Source organism: Sinohyriopsis cumingii, chromosome 7, assembly GCF_028554795.1.
Source record: "Sinohyriopsis cumingii isolate HCF-2022 chromosome 7, ASM2855479v2, whole genome shotgun sequence".
NCBI lineage: Eukaryota > Metazoa > Mollusca > Bivalvia > Unionida > Unionidae > Sinohyriopsis > Sinohyriopsis cumingii.
Window position 1 is genome coordinate 92,114,150 of NC_142967.1, and position 26,318 is coordinate 92,140,467.

Below are 26,318 nucleotides of genomic sequence, written 5' to 3' on the forward strand. Positions count from 1 at the left end.
ATATAGTTTAGTAAGATGCTTTTGGAAGAAATTTTTTCAGTTCTGTTAATTATATACGGTATGGAAACAACCGTGTCAACATTTCTGTGTATTTTTTATCTTTATCCATTCACATTTGATGATAGATTGTATACTATCAAAAGGCATGGTTCCTTTCTATCTCAGTTGTTGTTATTTGAGATAATGTCCTCTGAACATTTATAGACTTTCAGAAAGTGCAACATATTTGAAAACGCTTGGTCAAATTCTTTTGATTGCTTTTTGAGAATGTATGCTTTTTGAGAAGTTATCAGTTTCTTTAAATTTTTATAAACATCGACATTTAACAACGAATTTGCAACATTTAACAATGAATTTAATGACAAATTTACGACATTTAACAATGAATTTGCATTAACTGAAGAAAACTGAAAGGCATTCATGCCAAAGTGCTTTCTTTAACATTTTATGTTTCGTCAAATTTTGTACTCTCTTTAGAAGTAGTTATGTCTTTCTTTTTTGTCACAGACTATGTGTAATGACAGAATAAGATCATATGTACATGTTTTGAAAGGCTGCTATGCAAGGTTTCTTTATGACAAATATTTGTTAATTCTGTTGAGTGATGATCAAAAGAATTTGCTTGATGGTTTCTTCATTTAGAGCGTTGGTGGCCACATTTAAAGTCAAATCGCCATCATTGTTACAAATATGAAATGCCAAGATGCCTGGGCACTGTTTGGTGAAATTCTGTTCAGGTTTTAGGAGAAGGCGTTTGTTTTTAATTTTTAGCAACAGCAGCCAGTATTGATGTAGACTTGGCATAACTGGCATGAATTTGAAAAACTTTATGCTGGAGAGCTTTGTGTCAAATTTTTTAACAATATGTTGCATTATTTAATGTCAGATTGGCATAATTTGTACATATTTCAAAGCCTCTTATGTCAGGGTGCTTTCTGTAAAATTTGATAAGCATATGTTGCACTATTTAATCAGAGAGATGCATCACTGTGCATATATGAAAGGGCCTCTTGTCAGTGGGGTTTGTCAACATTTTTCAAATGCTCTTCAGCAATTTATAAGACAAGAATCTGTTTATTAATCGTGTTAAACATCAAGATTTAATGAGAGATAAACATCTTTAAATAAACCTGAGAGACTCTGATGCCAGTTTACTTTTTGTAAAATCAGTTTAAGCATTTGTTGAGCAGTTTCTAAAGTTAAAAATAGCAGATTTGCATGGACAACACTCAATGGACACAGTACCATACCATAAGCTCACTTGGCCATACGGCCAGATGAGCTAAAAAATTGGGTCAAGCTAATGGTTAGAACAGCTTTTTCCATAACAAAGTTTCAAGAAAGCATTCGAACCAGAAAGTAGCAAGAGGGGTCAAATGTTTAGCCAATCATATGGAAGATTACTTCATTATTATGCAACTATTTCATTCATTAAAAAATGATCAGGGTAGGGTCTTCAGATTGGCATCATTACATAGTTTAATCAGAATCAAGACATAAATGCAGTCTGTAATTAAGAACCTCAATCACAGGCATGCTCGCCTCATTAACATGCACGGATATCGCTTATTATGGAAAATAGTTAAGATATTGATGACATAAGTTCACATTTTAAATTCGACCAAAACTGGAGATGAATTAAGTCATTCACATTGGCAACTGTTGATGTTCACTTAATCAAGAACACCCAGAAAGTTAAAAAAAATAAATTTAAAACAATTGATGTTGTGTTGTACATGAAAATACAAAATTTTAAGATTTATCACAAGAAAAGCTTTCAGACTACTGGTAATTTGAAAGAAAATTTCAAACTGGTTGATTTCACAGCAGTAACAATGACAAATGATTTTTGGAACAAAAATGTCAGCTTTAAATAAGGAATTTTGGAAGACATAGCATATTTATGATGTATATAATTTCAATTATTTTTATACGCAAATGTAATGTCAATTGTATGTACGTTAATTTTATGCTACTACTATGGATTTAAGCATATTTGTTAAAATATTGACAAGTTATATGCAAACTAAAGTAAGTATTACAAAATGTGTGGTCACCCTGCAGAAATAGTAATTTACAACTGTTTATCTATTGTTTCTTGCTTTCACTTTGGATTCTTTTTAAAAATTTGATCAAAGCATAGAAAGGAAATGCAGCTTTAAAATAGTATCTGACAAAATACTTTTTGATCTTTTACTTCTTTTTCCTAATTTCATTTTCACATACTATTTTGTAATCTCCTTGATGACAAGTGACCATAAAGAACACCTTAAAACCCAGTTTGTCACTTACAAACTTTGTTCCAAATCAGCAACCGAGATCATGCATATATCAAAGGAAAAGTGGAGTAAATAATGGTAAAATTAAATTTTCAAGTGAAGAAAAATAAAAATAATCTCATGCAGAACAGAGATGTATTTTGCATACAGATCTACCACTAACACTCTTGCTACATTCCCACACATGATTTACTAGTAATGTCAGCAAATGTCAACCAATTAAAAACTGAATGATGCAAGTTGACATGCACCTTTGTAAGGGCATAATGAGATAGGAAGAAAATAATCGAGGGTCATGGAAATCACAATAATAAAAAGTTCCTTTTAAACATTTTAGATCCCAGGTTTTAACGTATTGTTCAAAATGTGCAACAAAAGCATGTTGTTGTCAAACCAATGTTGCAATTTCCTTTGAATTTTCAATCTGATCCTCCAAAAAGACAATACCAACATCTGAGCCACTGAGAGAGCACTGAACATTTTCTGAAATTGTACAAATGATGCTAAATAATCCAAGAAAGAAAAATTAATGAAATTCGACTCTTTTATTTTTCGAATTCTCAACATCTATTGTATTTAACTACATCATACCACTGGTTAAATACAAATAACTTAATATCATAATAAAATCTTGTTACAATTAACTTTCTTCAAATAAGTAAGAGTTCAACAAAATTAAAATATCCAACATATATTTCCCATCACCAAATACATCCAATATACAAAGTACAAAGTTGATGAGGAACAAAATGCACACAAAAACACAGATCATAAAATCAAATACATGTCCCATGTCAGTAATATCATCTGCCTCTATATTTTATCCGCAGATGTGTAGTTAACTTCATTATTAAGAAAAAAACACTCAGATTTAATACAACCAACCAAAATAGTCAATAAAAACTGTCCTAGTCTTCACACAATTAGAAGATATTTAAATTCCTATTTCCAATCAAAAACCAAATATAAGCTTAGCACAAATCTTCCATACACCACAAATATTCCAAGTCTGAAAGATATTGGAAGCACATAAAATGTATTTCTTAAAAAACAATAAACAAATTATACATGCAATTGCTTTGTTAACTATTTGTGGAACCAATCTCAAAATTGTAAATTTTATGAATATTGCCTTAAAATTAAGTTGTGGAAGAAAAAAAATAAAAAAATAAAAAGACATTCTTGTGACAAACACGCTAATGCCATGTTATAATTCCATGTTTAAGTCAAGATTACTTGTAACTCCACTGGCATTTTTGATTGAAAGCAAAATGCATCAGTCATTATGTTAGATTAGAACTGAAGACAGAACACTCCACGGTGAATTAATGAACTGAAAAAATAATAAGTATCAATAAAAATATGAGGAACGAAATGATTCAGAAACTTTCATAAAAATCTTGTAGTTTGATTTTAGTACAGATTCAAAATGAGGGTCTAAATGAATGAAATTGAGTTTTAACAGTAAAGATTTGCATTCTTTAACAAAATGTTTTGTTTATAATCTAAACTGGAAGGAAGAGGTCTGTAAGTTATCATAAAATACAACATAAGAGTCATCCTAGTCTCCTGCTTCCAACCAAAATTTCCCTATGGTCCATCTCTCTCACTTTATATATAATTATGTAAAGAGTCCAAGTGAAATTACCCTATCATCCATCTCTCTCAATTTATATACTACTTATGTAAAGAGACCAACTGAAAATTTCCTATAGTCCATCTCTGTCAATTTATATATACTTAATCAAAGAGTCCAACTGAAACTACCCTATGGTCCATCTCTGTCTATTTATAAACAACTTATGTCAAGTGTCCAACTGAGTACCCTATGGTCCATCTCTATCACTGTATATACTACTTATCTAAAAACTTGGATTGAAAGTACCCTATGATTTAGTATTCCATGTTGTTTTTATTGCATATGCTAGTACTACATGGTCTAATACTATGAATTTATACACTATCTGTTATACTTGATATCCTTAGTAACATAAATAATACTGAATGTGGATACTTTTAGGTAATTAAAGTGCTTGACAGGTATACCAGACATCTCTAGCACAATGTACCGATTGTCGTAGTGATAGCTGTATTTCCCTGTATTACATACTGGTGGGATAATAATATAGTTTCAATTCTGCAACTTAATTTTAAAAATAATCTACAGCAAGAATGAATGGTATCAAGGTGAAAAGGATGCAAAGTTATGCAAATTGTTACATTATCCTAATCCAAACTCACACCATTCTTATTATTTCACTGGGGTTGGTGATGGTGGTGTCAAATTTAAATAGTTGCTGACCATGGAGTAAAATTTCTTTTACATAACATTATTCAGTGTTATATATTAAGATATCAAACCCCATTTGTTTCAGTTGGTGTATATTTATATACATCGACTAACCCAAGTTTTCTGTCTCATGTGTCTCTCAAAAAGCAAGAAACTTCACAGCAAAAACAACTAAAAATTTTATATCCAATTACATTCGGTAGATTGTCCAGGTCATATCTCTGTACCAAATAAATAGTCTTGTATATGTACTGGATTGCTTTGGTTTCTAAAAAGTGAACAAACAGAAGTAATAACAAGTTCATCAAGATCATGTTCTAGAACTCTAAAGGATCCATCCTTAGTAGGAATGTGTTCCCCTGGATGATGAAACTTTGTTTTTTTGAAGGAAAATATAGACAGAGAAAATATAGAAGAAAGTTATTTTTACTAAACACTAGTAGTGAATATTTTTCACATATGGACTTCACACAATATTTTTACTATATTTCAATATCTGATTTAACCATGGTTATCGATGACTTAGTAGGTTAATGCAGACATTAATTTCTGTAAATGTGTTATTGGCACTGTCTGAATTCACTGCAGTTCATGCATTGTATTACTCAAGAAGTCTTTAAAAATCAACCTGTCTTTAAACACTCTGGTCCTGACTATTTTTTCATTCTGAAACTATATACAAAACCATTAAAATAATGCAAAGATTTTAGATAAATATTATTAAATACTTTAAAAATATTGCTGGGTTCTGATTTTGGTTCAAATGTCATGGCATGTAGTAAAAAAAATGCAATGACTGCTAAAAGAAATGACTACATATAAATACTCAGGTCTGACACATAAGCCTATTGTAAAATACTACTGAAAAATATTCTTTAATTGCACCAACATCATTATCAAAGAATTAACATCATGCATGTCTAAAACAGAAGATTCTGTAAAAATCCAAATATGAAACAAAATACAAAACAACATCACATACTTATCGTAAGTTTGTCTCCAATTTTCATAAATTAAAATAGTAATGATAAAGGTTTTTGCTGAGAAAAAAAAACATTACTTGCAATTCTGGGTGACATTGAAAAAAAAAAAGCCTTTGATGTATGTATTTGTAAAGAAAGCAAGTCAATAATTACACAAGATAATGAGGAAAGCTGTGTTTCTATGGTAAATATAGCTAACTGTACTCCGGACCAACTACAAACATATTTAATAAAAAGATCAAATCAATTTAATAAAAACTCAATCAACCCCACAATTTGCACAAGTTGATTCTGAAATATTCTATATAGGACATCAAATAGAATAAATTTTGTGAACACCACTTGCATATATTGTGCATTTCCAACAAAAGCTTGCACTCAGTATCTCACAAAGGTTTAAGTTCATACACTAAGCTACACAAAATACAAAAGAATATTTAACAGATCTGACTATTAAGCAGGAATAATCTTTTGGTATTGTGCTCCCATCAATTTAATTGACCAGTGAAACGCACACACCAAAAGGATTTTAATATTTAAGGTGATTTGAGATGACATGTACAAATCATGCATTTGTAGAAAATAATGTCCCAATTAGAAAAGAAGTCTGTTACCATTCTAGTTAGAGGTAGGATATATCAAGACCTGGACAACATGGCAAGTATATGTGCAGACTGTATTCAAGTGTTCATGACAAAAAATATGAAAACCAATTTCCTGCTGTTTTTATTTTGCAGATGTTATCTCATTTTCCAGCATAGTAGATATTTTACTATACATAATCTACTTGATGGAGAATGGATATAAAACTGCATTTTTATACACAATAAAACTTTAGTTTGTCTCTATGTATACTGGAGTTCATATATATATATATATATATATATATATATATTCAACACCTATTTACAGGGTACAATCTTGAGGTTTTTTACCAAATGCTTTGACTCGTATTCAATATAAGACATAGCAACACATATTTTAAAGTGATATCAGTTTCTGAAACAGCTGCATATACATTGTTTTGTTGAATGAAAAAATTCATAGAATAAACTAATGTAGATATTCGCTTATAAGATCAGTCAAACTGCCAAGTAGACAAGTTATAAATGTGCCATGAGAAACAGACTTAACATAGTGTAACATTATTCTCTTGGGTAAGTATACGACAAAAAAAACAAACATACCATGAGAAACATACAGCCTTGAAATATGGATAATTTATTGTAACATGAATTCTCTTGGGTAAGCATACAACATGTTAAAAACATGCTATCAGAAAGTACTGCTTTGAAATGCAGATAAACTCACTTTAGCTTGCATTCTCTTGAGTAATTATACAGCTTGTTACAAAGATGCTATAACATTTTTCTTTACAACTCTTATGTCCATTTCACAGCTTCTTAGTCATACCAACCATAAATCTTCCTTTAAAATTAAAACGTTTACTAGTTATACAAAAAACTGACTTCATCAAAATGAAGAGAAACTGACATGCAAGGTAAGAAATAAGCACATTATTTTTGTAATGATAAATCAACATTTAAAAACTAATCATGAACTAGAGTTAAAAAAGCAGTACAGCTTTAATTACTGACCAAAACTTTTCAGAACCTTTGGCAATCCACTCCATGAAATGCTTTTCATATTTGTGATAAAGATTTCTAATATCTGCACCCCTAGGGGAAAAAAGTCTGGATGAAAGTTAGCTGGAAAATTACATCTATTGAAATCTATTTTATGCACACAACACGAGTACCATGAAGGAAGTGACACTCTACTGGCTGATTTTTTTCCAGTAATCTATGGTGTGGTTTATTTGTCCTCAAAGATATAGCAAGAAGTCTTTTAATGAAATCCTCATGTACAAAACCACCATTCCTTCAAAACGAGTAATGATACCAAAATTTTATAACTGGACAAATAGGCAGCCATACTGGAGGTCTGATTGGCACCATTTTTATTAAAGACCAACTACACATCTTTGGATGTAGTTTAGTGAAAACTCAATGTCCATATTACAAATCAGTTAGACTGGTACCATTTTCAATCAGAAACAACTAGACGTCATATGAAGTACTGTACCGCAAGCCAAATGATGCTATGACCAGACATTCAGGAGGAATAGTGGTAAGATTTTCAAGATGGTTGCTGCAGCTGCCATATTTGATGACTGAGGGGTGCTATTTTCATTGAAAATAATCAAGACCAAGGTATGAATATGTATGTAAAATTTCATGGCAATACTGTAAATACTTTAGGAGCAGTAAAAGACAACTTACAGGTGGACACAATTCCAAACCATTGCATATGCTCTTCAGATGTAAGACCACTGAAAATAAAAACTGTTTGCTCTGTTAATGAAATCCAAATTAGTACCACTGTATGCATTTTCAGGATAATGAATACAAAAATGTTTAAATCCCTGTGTGTAACTGGTTCTGGTAACATGAAGTGATGCCTGTCCAACAAATACACAACTGACTCAACATAAAACATTACAAGTCTTGAATACAGGCAGAGTGCAAAAAAAATATTTTTTGAATTTCTGATGAAGAAACATTAAATATTTCAGTGCATTTCTTCATTTTAGACTTTGTTTTGAACTCAAGTAGTACACAAAAAAAGAATCCAGCTTTACTTTTGCTTGACATCGGGGGGGGGGGGGGGGGTAAATGTACTTTTTGTATTCCCATGACAATTTCAATTTCAACTGTAATACATAAGTTTCAAATTTATTATTTCTAAATGTAACAAAGGATCTCAGCATGCAAAGATATTGAACATCTTGACAAACTTCACCTTTCTTATTCAAAATTTATTTCTTACCATCGCCATTGTGACCAAGCCCTTCATTACAGATTTGTGTGCATGTTTTGTAAACTCTCATCAACTGAACAATTTCTTTTCTTCTTTTAACAATAAATATAAACCAAAATACGTAATGTCTTTATCATCTCCTTAATTAAATAAAAAAACTTCCTTATTTATTGTACATACATTTGATAATCTTCTTTTGATTGACAATTACCACTATGTTACGCTATAGGATAAATCTCATATAATTACATCGACTATAATTTCTACCCTTGCCCCTGACCCTCAAGGGGTTTTATAGTTGTTTTATATGTGGAACAGCATCAAGGTATTTGTCTCATCTATACACCCTGCCTGATTCAAACAGCTATTGCAAAAACAGACACAAGCTGGACATTATAGTGCTTTAGCCATCCTTCTCAAATGCCTTTTCATTCTCCTCGAGAAAAGAGTCAGACAAGGGAGGGCTGCCTGGTTTAGCAGAGACATTGCTGCTCTTAGGTGGGCTCACAATCTGGGGTGGGCTACTTTGCTTGGTGGGGCTGGTGGAGTAGAGTCCTGTGGGTTGATCAGCCTCCTCCATTGACATGCTGCGAGTGCGGAAACCCTTAAAGCCATGGTCTGTGTAATCTTGTGAACTGCTCCGGACTCGTACCATTGGAACTCCACCCACTGAAATAAAATAACCATTTATATCAAATATTGTTTCCTGCTCCTACAAGGCCATGCTATCAAGACAAGTGAGTCAAAGTGGAGAAAAATTTCACTTTTTGAAAAGCTAGACTGGGGTTTTGATAACATCACTTTTCTCTGCTGACATTTGGAGCCATTAAGGCATTAAATTCTTTGTGTACCTGCTGTACAAGAATGTGTGACTAATTCCACTACCTGTTTTACAGACCTCTGCAGCTGACATAAAAACATGAGATTATTTACTGAGATAATTGCTTTACTACAGGACTAATTAACTGTTTTAGATAGGGATGAGTAAAGTTGTTTAAAATAAATGAGCAGGTGAAAGTGAAGAACTGAAATCTGAATGGAGGCATGTGAAAAGAAAATTTGTCATGGATCATTTTAGTATACTCTCTTGGTGACATTTTACTGTTTATTGGATATCTCTAAATTCAAACATGTGATGGATAAATTGATGAAATATTATATCATTATATTACTGAAATTTAATGGACTTATCAAATATCGCACACTACTTCTTTACATTTCTCTGCATCTCCTTTCTTTTCTAACTGTAATAACCATAATTATACAGATTTATTGAAATTCTGTTTAGTATCCCATGTGACAAAATCAAGTGTGACATAATGTACATTGAAATTTTATTATCCTGACAACCATCAACACACACAAATACACATACACACACACAACCCCTGTATATACTGGACATGTCTGATTGTATCCATGTTTTGATTGCTTTATTCCTGTTGGACTATTGAAGTTGTGAATGTACATCTTATTTTCTTATCCTAACTTCACAAACATAAAACTGTATGATTTCAAACCCGTATATGACAAAACAATCAATGGATGGCCAATCTTCATATGAGATCTATCCAGGTGCCTCAGATATTAGTCATAATCACTCCCTAATCCCGACTTTTGCACTTGAAGTAACAAAGCTGATTATGGTTATACACTGCCATGAATCCCATCTATGCTGGTATGCATAATATAAAGAATTCAACATGATCTCCACATTAAATTGTCAGCATTGCTACAACAATAAAAACTATTGCAGCTTTGTTTTAAATAAAAAAATAATCATGCAGAGAACAATAGGAAAGTAAAGATAAAACAAGTAAATAAAGAACCCGAGTTTCTTTAATTGGTTGTTCAACAGTAGAAAAATGCCAAGTTAAGATGTTTGATGAAATAAATTGGCACTGATTAACTATGTAACAATTCGTAACATCATAGGAAGGATACAACACTATTATTTTCACAAAAGTGTTATAAACAGCATTAACCATTATGAAAGCAAGGCAGTCAGGATGGAAACTTTAATCCAAAGAAGTTTCAATAGCACATGATAAGTCAGTTCTCATGGCTGAGATAACCACAACAGTGAATGTAATGAGTTATGTCAAGAGTATAAGCAGAAGAACAATTTTTCTCCTCTAGGTGTTTAAAATTTTCAAAAGTCACCTAATATTGATCCTACAGGATGTACTGAACATATACATTCTTCCAAAGTTCAAACTGTGAAAAGCTATCCTATCTTTACTTTGTTTTCATACAGTTTCATACAGGACACATGAAGCTACTAAAGATTCTAGAGAAAAAATGCATGCATCACAAATGAAGCACACGAGTTTCATGTTTACATGAATACAAATGACAAAAATGTTTAGAAAAAAGACACCTGTCTCTGTACTATAAATACATTCAAATAACTATATCTATACTATTTAGTATGGATAGTGTTTGTCATTTTCTGAACTTTTATCCTTTTTTAACACAAGAAATATCAAACTCCTTTGGATGCAGATAAGTCCAGTTCTGACTAAAATGATATTCAATCAATTGTTTAAACATTTATTTTAGTAATATTTAGTTTCTTAATGAACTAAAATGCTTTTATGTTCATTTGACTAAACAGTTGCTGGAAACTTTAATATGGCCATGCTAGAGACCCCACCCACATCAACTATCTGCAGCATCTTAAAACTTCCAGACTGTTGATCAGGGCCCCTGAGTGGCCGAGTGCTCTAAAGCGTTCTCTGTTACAGATTACTGACATCTCACCTCTGTCTGCATAGGTTCGAGTCTCGGATTCGGCCAATGTGGGTATGTGAGAAAGCTTGCTAGTAGCTTCTCGAGGGTTGAGATTCTTTCCGGGATTTCACGGGTTCTTCCTCCACCATTAATACTGGCCGCCATGTATAGCCTATCATGTGCTGAAAAATGGGGTTAACCCTACAACAACAACAACAGCTGTTGATATAAACAGTTAAAATGTAAGTACATGTATGAAATTATTTGCCAACCCCAAACAAGTCTCCCAGAGTCCAATCTTTTCCCTCTTTCCCTGTGTTTGAGAAGTAACTTCCTAAAATTCTGACCTAGTTTGATTCATGTAGGCTAACATTCCTTAGTGAATATGAAGTTGGGGGAGTATGCTACCTTTTAAGGCATTGAAGTGGTATGTGTATGCCATCCTTTTATGGTTGTGGAGTGGGAAGAGTATGCTGTTCTTTTATGGCTGTGGGTTGGCGAAGTATGCTGTCCTTTTATGACCGTGGAGTTTGGGGGGAGAGGGGTAAGCTGACCTTTTATGGCTCTGGGGTTGGGGGAGTATGCTGTCCTCACATATGAAGAAGTAAAACAACAGGTAACATACCATTTTTACATATGACGTGATCAAATCTTAGCAGGGTGATGCATTTTGAAAGAAAAAAATAATAAGTAGAGGTGCGATGATTTTTCATATTACTCAAACATTGGTCAGTTAAAGTCAGATCACAAAATATTGGATTATGATTTCCCATAACTGAAAATATATTCTAAAATTTATCTGATGAGAAGAATTACAGAGATGATAATATAAATGACAAACACAAACTTTTCTGCTTTATTTTTTTTTATTTTTTAATGTACCAGAAAAGCATCATCCATATACAGGTGTGAGTAAGAAGTAATTCGGTGAAAGAAAACATAATGATCAAGCCAAAAGTGTAATGGCTAGCATGTGTTCAACTCGAAGGACTTCTCTATGCCATCATGTGTTAGAATAACAGTCCCCTGAAGAGAATGCTGTTCTACTGGCCAGATAATTTCCATGAATTTAAGATGTGACCATTTCTTCCTTGTAACCAGTAAGTATAGCAACCCTGTCTGATTTTCTTAAGTGATAACAAGATTTTCAGATTTGCTGCTGTGGCCACAAGGCACAGATCTCAATGACATAATAAGTCTTTTAGTGAAAACCCGATGTTGATATGACCATCCATTCAGGAGTAGCAACAACAGGATTTTCAAAAGGGGCACTATGCTGTCCATATTGGATAACAGATCAGCAACATTTCCATTTAGGACTAACTAGACATAATAAAAAGTCCTCTTGTGAAAATGCCATATCAATATCACTTTCCAATCAGGAGTAGGGATAAATAGATTTTCAAGTTGGCTGCTGTGTTGGCCATATTGGATGTTAATTCAACATTATTTTCATTTAGAACTTTGTAGATATCATAGGAAGTCTTTTAGTGAAACCCCCAAGTTAATATGACCATCCATTTAGGAAGAACAGCAATACGATTTTCATGATGGCTTGTCTAGTATTATCTTGGACATCAGATCAGTATCATTCTCATACTGGAACAACCAGACATCATAAGAAATCTTCTGGTGAAACCATCTTGTCAACATAACTTTCTCATCATGTGGAATAGTGATAAAAAGACTTTCAAGATGGACATCAGATCAATACCATTTTCATTTATGACAAAGTAGATATCATAAGAAGTCTTCTTGAAAACATGATGGTGGTCATATTGGAAGTCCACGTGGTACCATTTTCATTTAGGACTATAACTAGATGATGAGATGAATGCATGTGTAAGTTTCATGGTGATCCTCCACATAGTTCAGGAGGATTGGTGCCAACAAACTTGTGGAAATGGATAGATAACAGTTTTAATTTGGCTTTGTGGGTTTAACACCACTTTTCAGCACATGGCTAGTATATTTGGTGAAGAAAGAACTCTGGAAGACCCCGAGAAGAACCGCTGACCAATGGGATTCTACTTACAAGCTTTCCCACATTCCGACATTGGCCAAGCCAACACCTAGGCCCTGTCAGACAATGGACAACAGATAATTCCATAAGCTCTCCTGGTCTAGGACTGGTATGCCTAAAAATTCCTCACTTGTAAATAATGATCACTGTCAACCATCCTCAAGCAAGTGAATGCTATTGTATCTTAATAATTTCACTTATGCCATAATAACTGAATAGTATATCACAAGAAATTGTTTCAGGTTACTGAAGCCAACTGACTTTTTCAAGTTTTGCATTTCAAAGTTGCAGGAATAACATTAAAAAATACAAATGCTGGTGTTCATTTGACTGCTGAAATGTCATTTGAGTGTTATTTTCATCACCTACTATGTTATAAGAATGTGTTCTTCGCATACTTAGCTGGGTGTTCATCCATCAAAAACTTACCAAAAAGGGAAGTAATATTATAATTATCTCTTGGGTCTCTCTTTTAGAGAGCTGAAGTTACTTGACTAGCACTGACAAGAGATGAAGATGTTCTCAATGACCTAGATACCAGGATGATTTCAATAAAATGTTAGTCAAAATATGTTAAGCATGCAAGAAAAAAACTAGATGCAAGATGTTTGGTCCAGAGGTCTTTTGAATTTTCTGTATTTTACTCTGATTAACATATCATTTATTTTCATGGGTCTCAATTTGTGTGGTTTTATAAAAATGGACATATTCACTGGAACTTTAAATTCATGGTTTTGCCAGTCTAACTGCATATTTGTAGGTGTTTTATTTCCTGGCACATCTATAAACACTACTAACAAAGAACACAAAAGAACAAGGCTATGAGACCAACAAACAACAGGTGCTTCAATTCAATTCATGAGCACAAATCAAACACATGTACACTCAACATTAAAGAATGCATGAAGCAGCCTACAACATCAAGCTAAGCAATCATTAGCATACATGTCAAGTTTCCTGAACTGTCTGGGAGTCTTTTGATTTTTGACCCCATCCTTTGATCTACCGATTTGCCAACAAGATCTCCCCAAAATTAAAAAACTGCTAGGCATAGGTATTTGCAGCTAAAACAACATTCAATATGCTGTTCATAACTATTGTACTCCATGAATTAAATTATTTCAATTGGAATGTTCTCTGCCTTTTCCTTCAATTTGCGAACTAAACCTCAGATGTAATTTGTCCCCACTGATAATTATATTCTGAACTACTTTTGTTGACATGGAGCAATATGGCAGTGGAAGTAGACACATCACGATCGGAATATCATCATTGGCCTTTGCTGTTGTACAATATGTAGTGTGCTGTGCTGGAGGTGAATCACCAAACACATAAAAATTAATGTATATTCCAAGGTTGGTAATAAGAAACATGGATGGTTGACCAACCTGTAACATGCATACTTTTTGGAGGGCTACAAAAGAGTACATGTGTATAATCACTTAAAACAGTATCATGAAGTTGCACCATTACTTTCTGAAGATCCCTGTCAGTTTGGATAATGTCATCATTCCCCATCTGAACCAAGCATGTGACCAACTGTCCTTTGCTTAATGTAATTAGCAGGCGGTGTTAAATGTTAACATTTGATTTGTTCAGAGCCCATCACGGTGTGAAGATGTTCCTAAATTGAAAAACAATGGAATCACTTGTTTGAGTGAGCCCGCCATATGTTTGAACCATCTTCAACCACAAGACTTTACTTAAACCTTGTCAATGAAGTTGGTCCATGCTGAATGAATAATTGTGGCTCATGCAAAAATCAGACCTAATTATCTATGGCTTTGAGAACATTGGGCTTGTTTAATTCAACAATTTCAGACTTATTTACCTGATAAACATTGGTGTGTACCAGCCTACTTTGTTGACATGATGTTGATTCAGTGATTGTCCAAAAATCAGCATGCCTTAAACTTCAATAATCTGCAGTAATTAGTGCATATACACAGTGTTTCATTTGTAATTTGTGCTTTAAGCAATAGTTTCAGTATTTTTTTAATTCATGTTGTTCATTGAGATTAAGCATGCATAGATAAAATGAGACATGCTTTCACCTTGATTTAAATTTGTGGACAAATTCATTTCAATGATGAATCTATTCGAATAAGTATTAAATCTAATTTTCATTACAGTATCATTTCTTATTCATTTTTTCATTTTCAGTAATAACAGTATTTGATTACATTATGCTTTTTCTTATTTGTCTTTGTCCTTACTTAACTCACAACCTATAAATTTAAGGCAGTGAACTGAAACTACAGCTACTGGATACCATAAAGATATGTGTGCATTGAAACAATATACAATGCTTTATAATGCTTTCGTAAAATGTTCAAACACATGTAAAGGCTAATATTTGTTACCAGATTACAGAAGTGATGGTGATTTATCAAATAATTTTGTTGATCTCCAGGAATGAAACACACTAAAGAAATTGGTGCTGGTGGGAAGCTTTTTAATCAATGTGGCTAATGTTTGATGGGTCTCAAAATTCCAAGTTTGTAACAATGAAATCCATGAAATCTGGGATAGTGATATTAAAATAGATTAATTTTAAAAAATAAATAAATGCTACCTATTTTTGCACTGACTGTGAAAGTGTCAGCTACTTACAAAGTCCAAGACCCTGGCAGAAATACAGGAAACTTTCTGCTAACTTCTGAGGCTGCAAACAAAACAAAAACAAAATGTAGTAATGGAACAAAGTGTGATTCATATACTTCATATTTGTACAAGTTATCTCTGAAAGTAGTACAGAAGGGGCATATTCACTTCACCATCACTGCTGTGTTGCATTAATGACAGTGACATGGCAAGATATTCTTGCCAATTCTATAAAAAAATAATATGAACCATGTCCTTCTACTGCAAATACGTACAACACTTAATCAAGATTGATACAAGTCACTGAGAAAAGTAAATTTGTAATTTCTGATGAGTTCCTATTAATATCACAATGTTAAAATGAACAATTTTCACTATCCCATTCCTGTGAAATACCACATAAGATCTTTTATAATGCCTCATCAAAAAAGTGTTTTTGATAAATGTAAAACTGTCATTCACAAAAGGACCTGCAATTTGGTCTTCTGGTAATCCCCAAGAATGGTGCTTTCCACTGTAGTTGATCAATAATCTTGGCTTGCTCAAGAGGTGCAGCATGTGACCAAGATCATGTCAGAAATATGATAGAGAGTTTAAGGACAGTCAACAAGTGAAGCAATGTACAATGAATGACTACTGGGAAATGCTTTATTTTTGGTGGGGGGGATCTCCTAAATGTCAAGTCTTCTAAAGGATGTTATTGATTACAAAAAATGAATTACTGGTATGCATTATAGATGAAAGTTTGTGCAAATTAGATATTTATCACCATAACTGACCCATAGGACTAAACATTTTGTCCCAGGCTCACAAAATTATGCATAAATAATGTAAAAATACAATCCTGATGCAATACTGTTACTGGTTACTGGGTAATAATGGTAGGCAAGCAGGCATAACACAACTAAATTCACCATAGAATGCCTTTAAAATGAGGTTCTAAGACATATGATCTACCTTTTTCAAAGTTGTTGGTTTGTGTTTTTCCATACCAGCAACACAACTTTTTTTGCTGCACAGAAGAAGTTATTGTTACAGTACAATTCATGTATAGCAAGAGCTGATATATAACTAGAGTCTGCATATAAAGAGCATGCTTTCCCTGCCAAACTTAAAACTTCATTTGCAGAGCATTTTAAAAACAAGATTCACATACACAAAAGCAAACTTCTTATGACCTATGCAATTCATTATTAATGAAATTTACTGTGATTTGTTAAGAAAACTGGTGAACCTTCCTCTGAATCTCATTCACTTACAGCTTGAAATAACTAGAATGCAATAAAACATTACACAGTTCACCTCTATATTCACTAGTCTCCACTGTAAACATTATCATGCAGAAAATAAATTCAGGCTAAAGCAGTCCTGGCACTTTTTCTAAAGAATGTTTTTAAACTTTAAACCTAAATTTGAAAGACAGCAGTACATACTTCATGTATCATTAATTACCTTGATTAACCACTATAGGTAAGGCCTCCCATGAAATGCATGCAACATAAAGTTCACACATGTGATTGGTATACAAGTTCACATGTACACATTTACCTGCTGGTTGGGGGGGGGGGGGGAATATCACAATATACAGTGAAGTCTTTAATATATGGAATGTTGGTGTTTCTTTCAAGCATATGCTGTACCTCAACCATGCATCCCAGAGACAAAATGCCTGAAGTCTGTTATGCTAAGAAGCAGAGGTAGGTGGAAGAAAAAGGTATCATGTGATCGCCAAAATGCTGCCTCCATGACATCCTCCAAGGAAGAATGATTTATAGTGACTCATGAGACAGCAATGGCTTAAATCTCATAAAAGAAATGTCTCTATAAGTAAGGGACTGATTGTATTTTTGATGGTAGCAAAAATCACTGTGAAATGGTGGAAGCTGAAATATCAATGGATCCATTAAGAGGAAGAAAAAGACATCTGCAACCACTCCTTTTCCCTCTGAGAGCACTGAGATAGATATGTGGTGCCCTAATGGTGCATAAAAGCATAGACTGATCATCTCCAGCACATATCCAACTGAGACTGGGGATCTCTATGGGCAGAGGAGTTAATGAAGGCAATTTATATCTGGCAAAAAATCCCAACTGGCAAAAGAGGAAAACAGAATTGTAATTGCCATTAACTGGAGGCAGCCAGTGTCAATAGACAAGTTCCATGCATCTTCTTGAAGATGCCAAGGCAAGTAAAACAGTTTTGAACGTATGGTTCTGGAAGGAAATCTCAATGAATGGTTCATAGTGGGTTTTCATAAAAGACCAAAAATACAAGAAAGATTCCATCTGGGTGTAAGATCAGCTTTACAAATCCAAACCAACTGCCATATTAAGAAAATTAATGTGTGTTGGAAATATCAGCTCTTTAGCCCTTGATAGATGAGACTGATCATCCATTGTTCAAGAAAAGAAACACAAGGAAATCTGTGACTGATCTCAAGCTAGGATCAACATGTTTCCTACTGCACCAATCACAAAAGATTCTCCACCTAGTATCACAGACATTGGAGGCAGAAACTCTCCTGGCCAGGATGACACAGTTGGCAACCCAGCCTGAAAACTTGCTTTGCTGAACAGATTGCTTGACATCAGCTGAGTGTGAATTTGGAGCATGTGAGGGCAGTTGTGTAAGAGGGAGTCCATGTGTTGCGACAGAAGATTCCTCCTCTACAATGATGTGGACTGATCTATTAGCAGGTCTAGAATATCACTGAACTACAGTGAGGTTATGAGAATGATATGAGAAGTGGACATTCTGACTTTTTGTTGAACTTGTGGCAGCAGTCGGAATAGTGGGAAGGTGTACATGAACAGATAATCCCAACGAAGCTAAATGCCACCACCACAGTTCATGCACTCAGGTCTGAGACTGAGGTCAGAGGTCCCCCCCCCCCCGTGAAGAGAGACTGTTATAGAGTGGTGTGGTGACCATTCTGTGCCTGACATGGACATACTGTTTGCTAATATTCTTATTTCACATTTTACTGGCATAAGTGAAAGTTGGTGTATTTAGGTCATGACTTTTTGGCATGCTAGAACTTGATAATTAACAGCAATATACACAATCTGTTGCTATTGTGTAGCTTACTTTTTGTGTTGAAAAATCTTATCTTTTTGACATGAATCCATCTTCCCATAGCATAGAGAATTATCAAAAGGATACAGTCCACCTGTGCACCACCCAAGTCCATGCACAAAACTGTGATTACTGTCAAACATGCCATGTTCATGGATGTGTATTCAATGAGAGAAGTTGCTTGTTGCTACTGTTGTACAGCACTGTAGTCTTTCAGACAATGGAGTTTAAATGTCAGTGTTGCAGTTATATCCTTGAAAACCGTATCAATATTTATCACCCATCCCACCCTCATAAGAATATTTTTCATTAAGAGACCACCAAGGTTACCACACTGTATTCCACCACCACGGTGATAAATATTTCTGTTGCAGAAATTTTTTATTTCAAAGACCAAACAGTGTTGGGAGAGTCTGTGTGTTAATGTGTGGCCAAAAGAAAGTCACTTGAGAGGCTCACCCAGACCGCCTAACTTGTGCAAAATCACAATGATAAATGATATTCCACATGTACATATATGGGATGAAGGATATGTCAGACTCCTTTCACTTCAGAATTCTCAATTTTTTGTCTTGCAGAGGTGCTAGGGTCTTGCTACAAGACGACTAGCTCGTCATGTTGAAAGAGTGCTCCAGGGACCCAGAAGCAAGAGATTATGGTACCAGTCTCACCAGTTTCTTCTGAGACAGGTGAGGCCCCTCCATAAGGAGGGACTGAATGTTCATGGATGTGTCGCTCTCTCCATCATGTACCAGGAGTTACAAAAATTACAGACATACATAACAATAAGAAACAGACATCTGTTTGGTCATCCAAAGCTGTCCTTTAGCAGTATCTTCAAAACCCTCATTCAATAACACATGCACCCTTCATCAAAGAAAGCCAACTACAATCTTCAATAAAAACAAATAACCTTTCATCAAAGGAAGTCAGCAAAAATCTTAAATAGAAGCAATGGAAATTATGCTTCCGGTCACTACCAACAGTGGCATAAAACGCAAGTTATATTTCCTATCTTTTGAAACCAAAGATATATGGCTGTCAAATTAACTTAAGATAGGGTATCTTGCAAAGATGTTTGTTAAACATTTTAATTTGTTCAAGTTTGCATTTCCTTTTCAATAACCTCAATGGCCGAGTGGTCTAAAGCACTCTCCATTATGGATCACTGCCATCTCACCTCTGTCTGCATGGGTTCGAGTCTTGGATTCGGCCAATGTGGGTATGTGAGAAAGCTTGCCAGTAGCTTCTCGAGGGTTAGTGGTTCTTTCCGGGGATTTCCCGGGTTCTTCCTCAACCATTAATACTGGCCGCCATGTATAGCATATTGTGTGCTGAAAAATGGCATTAAACCCTACAACAACAACAACAACAACCTCAGTCCTGGGTAGCCTTGGCAAGATGATACTGCCTCCAACTGACCAAAATGAAGTACATGTAGCATGTAAACAGATATAGCCATGTGTTAATTGAGACAACTTGTGAATTGTTAAGTGACAATCAGATATATATAAAAACTAGGACTACAATATTTTTTTATTTATACGTTTTATGTGTGTTTTCTAATGGGATGAGAGTCATTCATGAAGTTTATAACTTGTGATCTATACTCGAATTCATGGATTTATTATATACAAGTACATTACTTAATGGATTATGGACTGTACTACACAAGTGGAAGTTATTAATACACTAATGTTTTTGTTACTAGTTTGTCTTCATTGAATCTAAAGCATATATTTTTGTGCCCACTTATTTTATTACCCCCTCCCCCACCATATGTTAGGCAATTGCATCATTTTCTTCAGCTAACTGACTTAATTGGTTATGACACAGCTCGGTCTATAACATGGTCGGGTTCGATGGACCCCAACTAGAGAGTTATAGTGGGGTCACACTGTATATATAGTGATGCAGCTTTAGATTGATATATAGATATATGTATAAAATAAAGCTGATAGTGAATGTAGAACATGGTGTATTGATGGCAGTTACATTTCCTGAATGTCGTTTGAAAAATGAAATACCACAGAAGACTTTATATGATGATACCTTTTCCTCAATTACATTAGCTACCCCCTCCATCTCTACCAGTTCAACATTCTTTTTGTCCAGTTTGACTGCCATGTTACTATGCAGGGTGTGTACTGTGTGGTTGAAAGAAGCGCGGTCACCTGTTACCATTAGTACTGGGCACCTGGAAGAGAATAACTGATTAGTTGAATCATTTGTTTATTAATTCCTCAATATATCTTTGCACCAAAATCTAGTATTTAAGGCTCACAAAAAGGACCTGAATTTGTTTGCTGTCTATTTTTGTAAGTATTTCTGTAAATGATCAGACAGATTAATCTATTACAAGCTGAGATTAATCTATTACACACTTCATGTAATTCTTGGAATAAATAAATAAATCAATTAAAAGAAAAAAAATAATATTTAGCATCATTACATCCTTGGAAATTATAGAAATTTATAAAAAAAAAACAACATGTTTTTACAATCTGATCATCTTCAAAATAATACAGCTGGTAAACATGTTCAATCTTTACAAAGATTTTAGCTGTGTCACTAAATTTACTACAATTTTATGGAAATATGATTGACAGATTTCCAGCATTTCAAGGATTTTTTCCCTAACTGTTGATATCTTGGACAAATTTTAAGTCACAAATCAGTGAATACTCACTTGAGTTTCCCAATTTGGTCAGCTATGTTAGAGCGCCTGAAAAAAAAAAATGCTTGCAAAGGTCAAAATTACTACTATAATGTGGGGTCAGGTGTAGATTCCTCCCCACCTCCCCAACAATATCAAAAGAATTGTCCTCTATTTACTAGTATTACTCCTTTATCATCAAAAACAGTAGTTAGTGCCCAGAATTCTGATTCAACATCATGAAATTTGCAACTTTTAATAAGAAGTCATATATTTTGTTAAGTTTTCTATAAAAAATGTCAGTACACAGTAAAGAAAAAACAATATTCAATGATATTTTCACATGTGAAAATAAATACCAATTGAAAAAGCATTGTCAAATGAAATTTGTGTTTAAGCTTTAAAATTCAGTTTCAGTGTAATCTTTATAAATGATATATGCCCTCTTGTAGACAAACATGAAAAGTATCGATCTTCTGCCACAGCTGTTTGTGAGCATTTCTGAGAACCTTATTAAAGGTAAACTCTACTTTAATCTCCAATTTGTTTAAGTGCTTCTTGTAATTTTACAATCAATTAAATGCTGACCTGTATTATATTATGATGTATTAAATCAAATAAAGGGGGTGGAAAAATAAAAATAAAATACATACAAATTATGCCTGCATAAGAGCTATTGGTCATGACAATGTGTCAGATCATTTCAACTTACCAGCTGCAAACTGTTATAAATATTATTATATAGGTAAACAATTTAAGTATCTAATATTAATCAGTGGTTTATCCTAACTAATTTGTAAATGTGAATGGTGATAGTACAAGATGTAAGTGAAAGGATTACTCAGTGCATTGTTTCACCAATACAGTTCGTCATGGATAAGCAAGTTACAAGGTTTGTAGTTAACTTAAAACTCCTGAACTGGCACTCAGAGGTTCTATCAAGGATGAGCAAGTTACAAGGTTTGTAGTTAACTTAAAACTCCTGAACTGGCACTCAGAGGTTCTATCAAGGATGAGCAAGTTACAAGGTTTGTAGTGAACTTAAAACTCCTGAACTGGCACTCAGAGGTTCTGCCATGGATGAGCAAGTTACAAGGTTTGTAGTTAACTTAAAACTCCTGAACTGGCATTGAGAGGTTCTATCAAGGATAAGCAGAAATTTCAGTATTACTTGCAATGAAATCATGTCAAAAGTTTATAAATAGAACAATATTTTTTTTAGAAATCAAGTTCTGATGTTAAGATCCATTACTTCATGAAATAAATGTCCCAAGGTTTTGAATAAAAATCTTACTTTGGTTGTGAATCAACGATAACACTCAAATATATCTACATTCATATGCAAAAGGCATTCACAGTTACATAATACACAATGTTTTTGGAGGTACACGTGTGATGAATGTCAAAATCTCTGAATAATGCTGATAACAGTCTTTCTGAGGCCAGTTAGCTTGAAAATAAAGCTACTTTGTATACAAAAGCCAAAAAATCATTAGAAAAAGCAATTTATTGACAATTATTTCCAGTGTGATTATAAAATGAGTACTAAACCACTTAACAGTACACCCCACCCCCAAATCCCCTAAACCCACAAGCTGTGCTCTGCCTTGCATTTTTTTTCCTGACATGACTGATGGTAGATTATGTCAGAAAAAATGGCAGAGAACAACTTGGTGGTTTACCCCCTCACTGTAATTTCACTGTTGATGTCCCGTGATGATTTAAATTTTCAGAGATCCCTTGGGAACTGGTGCCATCTCAAACTGTGTGCATGTTTTAGGACCCCACTGTTCTCGTGGAGGAGGTGTATTTGAATTATATCTGTTTTACATATCTTTTTCTGATATATTATTTACTATTTGCCAACTGCTTCTCAGAAAGCTTGTTCTCCTAATGTTTCTACCTTTTGCCTTAGCTATTACATGCGTGTAGTATGTTAAAGTCGTGGCAAATAAATCACCAAAATAGGTTACACAGAACAACTTTAGAAATGGTGCACTTGTTTATTACATGATACAGCTAAACTGCAAACTTGGTGAATAAATGAAAAGATACTTCAATAATTAGACCCATTTGTTAAGAAATGTTGAACAAACTCTGAATAATGGGCAACATTAACTTAGTTATGCTAAGTAATAGTAACGTAATGATACATGTACAAATATCTGTCTAAATATTATCATGGACCTACTTCATGAAAGACTGGACAAAGCGGTTAAGGTTGATAGGATTAATTTTGCTGCGAAGCTTTTCTTGGAATGTCTCAAGCACTCGATTTAGTTGTTCAGGATTCTCTGCCTTCTCAAACTGTGAAAAATTCAGAACAGTTTGACATGTATTCATTGAAACACTGTTTGCCAGCAGATAAATATGGTCTCCTTCAAAGAAGAAGGCTGATATCTAATTTGCATTGTGGTGACAGTTATGAAGATTATTAAAATAAACTGACAAATAAATATTGTTCAACACATATTTACCAGTAATTCATTACCATAATGCTGTATTTAATATCACTGAATATACCACAAATATAACTGCTGAATACAGAAAAATAACAGTATTAGTATCAATGGACATAAATGAAAAAATCATATTGCCTTCATTCTTCAAAATTATAATTTAATTTCTATTTTTATGAAAGTTATTGTATTTTAATTCAAATCCATGCATTGAAATTTTGTAATATGCATCAATTTTGGAGCAATGAATAATACAAAACATGTGCATTAATGCTGTTACAACAAACCAAACTTTAGATAACACATCTGGTAAATATTTAAATTCTTGTATGTATGAACATAAGACATTAATACAAAATTAATTCTATAATACACAGTATGTGAAAAAATGTTCTTGACAAGTGCTTGGTAAATAGCTGTACTATAATGTACTAACAGGTTTAATTAGTAATATTATATTTATTTCTTGTAATAATTCTTCCACTTGTCGTATACTTCACCTTTTCAATCTGAAATCAGCTTGCCTTTCTTAAATGTTTGCCTTCTCAAAAGGCTGGTCACAGTTAAAGAGAAACATTAAATTTTTGGGGTGGAAACCATACAGACAAACATAACATTACATTTTTGGGGTGGAAACCACACAGATTCTTTAAGTCTTGATGATCCTGATTTTTTGACTGACTGACCCAAAAGTCAACAGATGCAAGTTTTCTCAAATACAGGCCATCCACAAAGTTTGGTCATGATTTGATGCACAGGACTTGAGTTTGTGGAAACCATTTTTCTTCATGGAGTCTATCTAGTCTTGACCTTTCATTAAAATCAATAGATTTCTTTTCCTTGTCTCAAATGCAAGCCATCTATAAGTTTACTCAAGGCATCTGGTACACAAGTCAAACAGTATTGTGGAAATTGATTTTCCTATTTTTCAGTTCTTGTGCTTATGACTTCTGAGCTTTTAACCTAACTAAAATTGCATCTTTCTGCTCTCAAGTACAAGCCAACCAAAATGTTTGGTCAAAGTAGGTGATAAAGAACATAAGTCATGCAAAAAAGTTTGACATTTTGACAGAAACATCAATAGGAGTCTTTCTTGTATGAAATGAAATCCATTTACAAAGTTTTAATAAGATATCTGGTAAACAACTTAAGTAACTGTATGAAAAGTTTTCTTTCAGTCCATGTGACCTTGACCTTTCAACCCAAAACTAACAGGTCTCTTTCCTGTCCCAAATACAAGCTACTTATGCAGTTTCATAACAGCAGATGGTATACAACTTAGGTTGCTGTGTGGAAATAAAAAGTGAACAGACAAATGGACAGACAACATTTCAACATGGTATACGCTGCCTTTTTTGCAGGCATCTAAACAGACATTTTGACATTTTGTTAAATTTAGAAATTAAACATTTCTCAAACATTTCACTTTAGTTTGTTAGTAAAAATATTTCTGTAACTTTTGAATGAAGTCTTACAAATTACACTTAGATGAAAATTGAGATTATTTTTAATTTTAATCACTTTATTTTCAAACCAGGAAGAAAAACAAGCTGCAAAATATGCCATCTTCAAATGACACAAAGAATTCAGTCTGAAAATGAAACTCTGGGTTATTCACATGCTATGCTTTTGATTAAGCTCGGTTTTTTCTGAAGAAGCTAAAGCATGCAACATGAAAAAAAAAAAGACATGAAAAAATACTGTGAACCTTTTTTTACTTTTGCTAGGTATTAATTTTCAAGGTTTTAAGAATGACATTTCTCTTTTTACTAATAATTAAAAGGTTTATTGTTTCCACAGGACAGTTTTTGTTAGTTTGGTTTTTAAATTGATGGTTAGTAGCAATCACAAAATCCTTGACTTTACAGTACTCTGATTATTGGGATAAAGAGCAGTGGTTATTTTTTTTTTAAAACCTCTTTGAAAACAAAACTTACCTTAGATTTCCCCTATCAAAATATACTGCTGTATCCTGCCAAGGGCAAATTCATGAACAACACATAAATAGATTACTGTAATTTTTCAGGTTTAATCCATAAGGAATTAATACAGTTGGCCTTTACTATAAAATACTTCAGAATAACATGGTCTGACATAAGATGATGGAAAAAATATTATGGATAAGGATCCTATAGCTGAATTTTATTTTTTGTCTTGGACTAGGTATTCTTAAAATGTGTATTTTAAAGTCTTGAAGTCTTTTAGTGGAACTGTTCCAAAATGAGCCACCGTACAACAAAAGAAGCTTGTTTTAGAGTCTATCTGAGTCTGCTACTGACGTCTGTATTTCAATACTTCATACATGTTGAGGAGCAAAATAAAGAAGTACATCAACTCATCTATGAGACATAAAATCATTTCTTTCATCATGCTAGTTGAAAGTTTATTCAATTTT

General features: G+C 33.6%; 1 protein-coding gene across 3 annotated transcripts in view; it reads right to left on the bottom strand.

Moving 5' to 3' along the window:
* Positions 1-2,809: 2,809 nt before the first annotated feature.
* LOC149795713 (uncharacterized protein ZK1073.1-like) overlaps positions 2,810-26,318 on the bottom strand; it is a 166,272-nt gene continuing 142,763 nt past the window's right edge. For all 3 annotated transcript variants that reach the window (XM_089965600.1, XM_089965598.1, XM_089965599.1), the window contains 5 exons: positions 23,656-23,771; positions 21,498-21,533; positions 20,861-21,005; positions 15,742-15,793; positions 2,810-9,041 (listed from right to left, as the gene is read on the bottom strand). In XM_089965600.1, coding sequence (XP_089821726.1) covers positions 8,776-9,041; positions 15,742-15,793; positions 20,861-21,005; positions 21,498-21,533; positions 23,656-23,771 — 615 coding nt within the window. In that variant the 3' untranslated portion in view covers positions 2,810-8,775. The remainder of the gene's footprint in view (positions 9,042-15,741; positions 15,794-20,860; positions 21,006-21,497; positions 21,534-23,655; positions 23,772-26,318) is intronic.